The sequence below is a fragment of the Morus notabilis genome, unplaced genomic scaffold, assembly GCF_000414095.1.
Source record: "Morus notabilis unplaced genomic scaffold, ASM41409v2 Scaffold186, whole genome shotgun sequence".
Taxonomy (NCBI): domain Eukaryota; kingdom Viridiplantae; phylum Streptophyta; class Magnoliopsida; order Rosales; family Moraceae; genus Morus; species Morus notabilis.
This window is the reverse complement of record NW_010357978.1, coordinates 249466-257169: the sequence shown is the minus strand read 5'-3', so window position 1 is coordinate 257169 and position 7704 is coordinate 249466. Positions and strand designations below refer to the sequence as shown.

Here is a 7704-nt window from a genome sequence, read left to right as displayed (position 1 = left end):
TATTTAATATATTATTTATTTAATATATTTAATAATATTATTTATTTAATATATTATTACATGTTTTCAAAAATTAAACCACCAAACGCAGTTTCAGTTTTTTTTAAAACTGAAATCAATTTCTAAATAAAACTACCAAACGCATTTTTAGAAATAATTCAAAAATGAAACTAAAAACGTTTTCATTTTCATTTTCGTACAGAAAATAAAAACGTTTTGGAACCAATTCCAAACGCACCCATAGTTTTTCACTTCGGTTGTCTCTCTAATTTAACACATGCCTTGCGATCAGTTTTTAGGTAATTAATGTCTAGAGAAAAACAAGCGAAGAGAACATAAGGATAATTAATTCGGATTTCGTTTATTTCACCGGTTCAAATTTAAAATTTGAGTTTTGTTACAGTAAAAAACTCTCATATAAAGTCATATTTCAACTCAAATTAAAAACTCGAATCAACGAACTAAATAAGCCCTCAAGAGATTTTAAGAGTAAAAGTGATATTTAGACAAAACACAAAGGTGTTTTGAGCATTTGAAGAGATAAATAGTATTTTGACAAAACAAATGGTGTTTTTCTTTTTTTTTTATTTGAAAGCCACATGGTGGTGTTTTTAGATTTCTCAAGAAAGAAAGAAATGATTTTTTTGCCTTTTTCTTTTAATGAATCAAATTTGACCAAGTGCTTGACAAGTTGCACATTTTCTGTATAAAAATTTTTGAAGGACAACAATATTCAAATACCATGAACTATTGCAATTTCATATAAATATTCTCAAACTATTGATTTATTTCAACTTATTCTCAATTAAAAGTTAGGGTGTAAATTGACACAAAATAATTAGTTCAGAGCAAGTTGATCTAGAATTAATAGTTCGGGAGTGTTTATAAAATTATAAATAATGACAAATCACTATTTTGTTGATATTATGACGAATGTATTTTACTATTATAAAATGAAAATTTTGGTTAAAAAAATTTGCTTCTCTTAACAAAGGTATTTTACTATTTTGTTAAAAATATACAAATATTTTCAAAAAGAGGATGAGAAGAATGCTCCTTTAATGGGGGAAGATTTTTTATTTTTTATATTTTTTTATAGAAAAGTGGGGGTGTAAAGATTTATAATCCACTCTTATCTCCTTTTAAAGGCAAATTAAGATGGCACAAATATTTGAAAGGAGAAAAAATGAGGAAAACCGAAAAAGTAAGGGGACGCAAAATTTTCATTAATAATTCACTAGAGACCAATGCAATGGCCGTACAAGGATTGCTTTTGGTCCGAGAAGGCCGAATAAAACGGCCCAAAACTGGCTTATTGGGAGAACAGATAAATAGAAGTATGTGGGGAAAAAAGAAAAAATACATGATAAAAAAATATTATTTATATCATTACACTTAAAAATAAATAACTATTATTTAGTTAATAAAAATAAAATAAAAAATTATAATGACATTCTTTTATTTAAAATGACATAAATAATAAATTTGTATAAAATAACGACAAATCATGTATTATTTTGGGACTTAACCAACATAAATTTTGGGTATAGAAAAAAGGCATAGTCCATATTTTACATAAAAAAGAAAACTTCAGAACTCAGAAATGCCTCTGTATCTCTTCTTCATTTTAAAACTGTCCCGTCTCCGTTGTCATTATTTTGTTTTATATGTTTCCAGTAATGTGATTTGTAGAATCAAAACCTACTATTTAATATAATTAAGAGTTAATCCCATAAATGATATATGAAGTTTACACTTAATACTACTTAAGCCTTTGACTTTTTTAAATGTCTTACATTTATTCATTAAGTCATTACTTTGTTTCAGTTGCGGGCATTCAATTAACTTGGTGTTAAATATTTAATAAAATATGTCGAAATTAGAGACTCAAATTGTACACATCTAAAGTTTAGAGGCTAAACTAATATTAAAAAGAAAAAGTTAATTTTCACAAATAGGCCTTAAGTTTTAGATGTTTCCAATTTATTCCTAATTTCATAGATTATATTAAATATTTAACGCATTGTTTAAGGAAGAACTCAAACTAAAACAGAGTAATAAAAAAGAGATTAATTGTGGGACATTTAAAATAAGATACTAAAGTGAAATTAAAAGTAAATCTTAGAGATCATTTAATTAATTAACCCTACAATTAATTTCAAACACGTTCATTTTTACAATTATGGTCAAAACGATATTATTTACTACAAGTTTTAGCCATATTTATTAATTTAGTTGTGCAGCATGAATGGTCCATATAGATTTTTTTTTTGTCCTGTTAAAAAAAACTTTCGTAATGCCACAAGTGGCATTCAACTTGGGATTTCTACCACTTTCAAGAGTTTCAAATTTCTACCACTTTAAAAGATCGACAAAATGTTTTCAACCGACAGCAACAGTGACCCCGAGTCGGTCACCGACACAGGTTCTCGAAAATAACCTAATAGATTATCACCGGCAATCTAGCTGATTATTTTTAATTTATAAAATAAGAGAAATGAGACAAATACCCTTTAAATTGCATGAGTCAAGATTTTTACTCATCACTTTTAATTAGCAATCCTTTTAGTCAAATAATTATACTATTATAAATGTATTAATTAAGAATAAGAGGTAAAAATCTAGATTGAACAGTGATAAGCACTCAATCTAAATTATATTCTCCGTTTAAATTGAGTTAGCCCCCATTTATTTCACTGGTTTAGTTATGTTAAGCTCAATTTGAACTGGTATTTAGTAAGCATGTAGTTTGAATTATATTCTTCATTTGAATTGAGTTAAATAGTTCAATTTAGAGTTTAGCTCCTCCTCAAGTTCAATTGTTAAAACCATTTTTAAATAGTAAAAAGGTTCCCCCGACCAAACACAAATTCAAATTTTATTCACTGTTCAAATTAAAACTTTAACTGCACATCCAACGTCAATTCAAAACTACAATTTAAACCACAGTTTGAATTTTTCTATTCAAATAAAAAAGTTCAAATCAACAAAATTCAAACCAGCGAACAAAGGGGGGCTTAAACTGTTCAACTTAGAGTTTAACTTTCTCCTAAAGTTCAACATTTTAAACCATTATTGAACAGTAAAAGGCGTCAACTCTCTCTGCTTTTCACACTTACCAAATACAAATTTGAATTTTATTCCCTCTTCAGATTAAACTTTAAACTATTCATCCAAACGTCAATTCAAACTACAATTTAAATTACACAATTTGAATTTTTTTGTTCAAGTAAAAAAGTTTGAATCAATAAAAATGTGAACCAGTTAACCAAACTGGAGCTAGGCTTCTTTGGCACTAGTAGCAGAGTGTGTAATCAAGTAAGTCTCACAATTCGTGTTCGTTATTATGTTCGGGATGACATAGTTATAGCGCGACATGATTAGAATGAGTATAAATACGATATGATTAGGGTCCGTTTAGTTCACTGATTCAAATTTTTAATTCGAGTTGATATGTGATTTTATGTGAGAGCTTTTTACTGTAGCAAAAAAGTAAAATGTGACTGTTTCTAAGAGCTTTTTATTGTAACAAAATTTGAATTCTAAACTCGAATCGGCGAAATAAATAGGGCCTTAAATGTGTCAGAAACCCATACACAATCATAAAACGTTGATCACATAAGTGACAAAACACAACATATGAACACATTTATTAAACGAAGGCGAAAATATCCTGTGTATTAGAGAACTAATAGTAATGGTGAAAACTTTTATTTCTTAAAATTTTAAAACTGACATTATTAACTACTAATTACAACTAAATCAAGCAAGTACATGATAACAATAATGTAATTTCTCCAAATCCTTATAATAATTAACAAACACGTAAAAATATCTTTAAAAAAAATGTTTTAGCACAATTGCCACCTAAACTTACCGTGGTTTAGCAAATTATCTCTTGATTTATTTTTTAATTTTGACAATTAACCCCCAAACATGTAAAATTGTTGCAATGTGCTCCATTTTACTAAATTTTCTTAATTTTTTTATTAGATTTAAGAGATTAAAAGTTAAGAAATTGAAAGATTTGTGTTACATTTAAATTAGAATGATGAACTTTTTCACCGAACGTGTTATTTTGACACTAATTTAACATAATCATCTTAAAAATGAGGTATTTTATAATAATTTTATAAGTTGAAGCGACAACTCACTAAAATTAATAGTTTAAGGAGCAAGTTGCTAAAATTATACAAATTAAGAAGTAAATATGTAAAATACCTAAAAACCGCGAATATGAAACTACTAAATAGGTAAAAATGTCCAAGTACTTCATAACTAAGTTTCAAAATAAGAGGGGCGACAATTTCATTGAGAAGGACCTTGGGATATTATATATTTAATTTTATAATTATGAAGTCTGAATCCCATCAATAAAATATTTGTTAATACTGCATGGAACATACACAGCAGGGTTGTGTCAACACGTTTACAACTCGTTTACTTAAAAGTATTAAGCTTGTCTAGCTAGTTGGCCCAAAACCAATCCAGTTATTTTGTATTACACTAGTTTTTTTAGCACGAGCACGTATTCCTGTGTTCCTTACATTGAAACTTTATTATTTACTAAATAGAGAAATTTATTTATACAACTATTTAAGAATTGTTATTATTTATTTTAAAAACAAATATATGTAAAGATAAATTTTAATGTGATAAAAATTATATACAAAACAATTAAATAGAGACACATTTAAAAAAAATTATTTTAATCATTGACAAAAATAAAATAGGAATGCATGTGAAAAAATTTACTTTCCCAGGAGTAAAACAAGAAAAAAATATATTTTTTAAAAAATAGATATAAAATTAAAATGTAAAAAAAAACATTGGAAACATTAAAAAGTAAAAAAAAAAAAAAGATAAAAAGAGAAAGATGTGTGAGAAGGGGTTGTCACCTAAAAAAGAGTATTGATTTTTTTTTTTTTTATGTTTTTTAGATATGTCAATTAAAAGTGATTCAAATATTAAAATTTACTTCACATCATTTTCGAGCTATATTACTGTGTGCGGTGAAAATGGCCACCCTAATTAAATCCCTCTAAAATTTTTAAGACCCAAGGGCTTAAAGTTGTTTACCAATAGAAGCAAACTTCCGGTTAAAATAATTTCACATAACCACCGAGGGTCGTGGTATAGTGGTAAGGACGCCTTTGTTATGTCTCTTTTACTCATCCTATCAGAGTTTGATATTTAGCACCCACGCATTACTACCCTGCCTCTAGTGGGCCTCCGCAGGCCCCACAGGATGAAAGGGAGTGAATTAATTGAATGGTCAGTGAAATACTAGTTTAAGCCCTTTTTATATATTCGGTAGTTCTCGGAATTACTTGCTATAGCCAAAAGGACTAAGGAACATAAAGTGCACCACCAGATTTCCTTTTTAGAGTAGCAAAAAAATTTACCACCAGATTCCCTTTTTAGAGTAGCAAAAAAATTTACCACCAGATCCCCGGGATTATAATTTTGTTTTTTTTAGCTCTCTCTCTAGAAACCACTTTCTCCCCATACAAATTGGCTGCTTCATGACTATATTTATCAATTACAATTTTGAATCTTGGACTAATCAGAAGGATAGACGCTAACCACCTTTGCAGTTCTTCCACAGCAAACTCAAAATTGCAAGTACAAAAAAGAGTTCAACACTTCATCAAAACAATTGCCTGTGAAAATCAAGGCTTCAAGATGAACAAGAGGCACCCGTAATTCCTAATGGTTAGCGGGCCACTTTCCTTCAACTTGATCAGTTGGTTTGCTAATCAGATTTTTCTTTTACATCACAAGCTCCATTCACTTCTTTGTCTTCCCTTGAAGCCACAGCTCCAGTGACAGCATTACCATGACTACTTGGAGCTACTTTGGCTTTGCTACGGGCCTTCCTGAAGGGACTCGAGAAAAGATTTTCTCCCCCGAGGATGTCTGCACTTTTTGACCTCCTCTGTACATTTAAGAACCCGTTGGCGAGAGCCTCCAAGGCTCTGGCGGTCAATGGTCGGTTCCTTGTGCTTTGCCTTCTATTCACGATGGGGTTCTGCTTTGAAGTATTGGCAGTAGTAGAAGCTTTCAGTGTCTCTGAAACAAGCTCCTTTTCTTTAGAAGAAGAGCGATGACCATATGTATTTGCTTTCTTGCTGCCTTGTACCTCCTCAATTAGCATTTCAGTGTTTCTGGAGTTTAGCAGATCCTCGGGTGGTGGTTTTTGGTCATTCGGTGCTTCAGATTGATGTTTGTCCTCTTGTCCTTCAGACGTGTGCACGGCAGCAGAATTCCGCCTCATAATTTTTGAATGCATATCTTCTTCTGCATTGCTTTCAGCTGGAAAAACAATTGATGACTCCTCATGAGGACGTACTTCAGAAACGTTCTTGCCCATTTCAGATGAGCTGATTGTCCCATGGAGTTTCACTTGTTTTGACTCCAAACCTTGGGAACAATTCTGAGAGAGGTCGGACATCTTTTCCTTCGCACAAGCAGTTAATCTTCGTCTCTTGACGACAGGAACTACAAAATCTGAATGCCCAGATTTTGCTCTCCGTTTAAATTGATGCAGTACAGTCTTCAAATGCTTTTCATCAAAAATGCAAGTATTCTGATCCTGTTGGGTCTCCACTTTATCTGCAGTATCCGAATTCTTTTTTGTTGCCATTTGGTTTTTACAAGCACTGTCACGTATATCCTTGTGGGAATTTGATTTCAAAATTTTTCTTTTACCTTTTGATGGAATATCAGCTGCATCTTTTTCATGCCTCCCTGATGAATCCTCAAAGTTTTCAGTTTTTCTCAAAATAGCAGTCATATCGAAAGCTCTTTTAACTACCACTGGCGAACATCTCAATTCTCTCACCTTTGACGGTTTTCCTTCATGGACTCGACTGGTATCAACAACAGTTAATTTCATAAAAATTGGACCAGTTTTGTCAGACATACCGTTATGGTGCTTGGCCTTTTCACTGTGGAAAGGCTTTTCAGCGGTCTCGAATTCATCCAAATTATCCTCAGAAGAATCCCCTTCATCTCCCGTTGAATGATTGGTCTGTTTGGAAGTTAGTTTGAATTCAGCTGGTAAATGTCTAAGTTCTCTTATGCTGGATGATTTTCCTCCACAAAACAAGCTGGTATCTACAACAGTAAACTTCATATGGCTCGAACTTGAAGTAGAAACTCGAGGTTTAAGGTAGCAATGGCGTCGAGAATCAGATGGATCATCCTGATCTGACCCCACCTCTGGTGACCAGGAATCTTGTTCATTTCGGGCTCCAACAGAAGATTCTTCAGTTTCCAGCTCAAGAAGTTTCGGTTCAGATGCCACTTTGTTCAAGACATCACTAACAGAGTCGAAGTAGTGTTCTCCCTTCACAAGTTTCCTTCTTGAGAATTTCTTTATTCCCGGCACAAGAAAAACCAGGTAGTGTTTGGAGCTGATATAGCCCTGATCTCCTGGTTGCTCGGAGTGCCACCCTTTTGCTAGCAACCGAGGCCAAACAGCTTCCCAGAAGATATCATTGCATCGAGCTTTGCTCAACCGAAACCCTCCAGTTAGTAACTTTACTATGTCCTTGGATGTGAATGAGGAGCAATCCTGACCACTTGGTAAATTGGGGCAAACTAAACTGTCATGATTGCCCTTTCCAGGCTCCATAGCAAAACCTGTGAGATCCTCTTTTCCTTTACCAATTGCCACTGCTTTCACAAGTACAGGAATGC

General features: G+C 31.9%; 1 protein-coding gene across 1 annotated transcript; it reads right to left on the bottom strand.

The window, feature by feature from the left end:
* Window positions 1-5507: 5507 nt before the first annotated feature.
* On the bottom strand, window positions 5508-7702 carry LOC21391921 (the record flags this gene model as incomplete). The annotated part of the gene is made up of 1 exon (XM_024177313.1): window positions 5508-7702. A coding segment is annotated over one exon (1947 nt), but the record flags the coding sequence as incomplete, so codon positions are not given.
* Window positions 7703-7704: the final 2 nt, after the last annotated feature.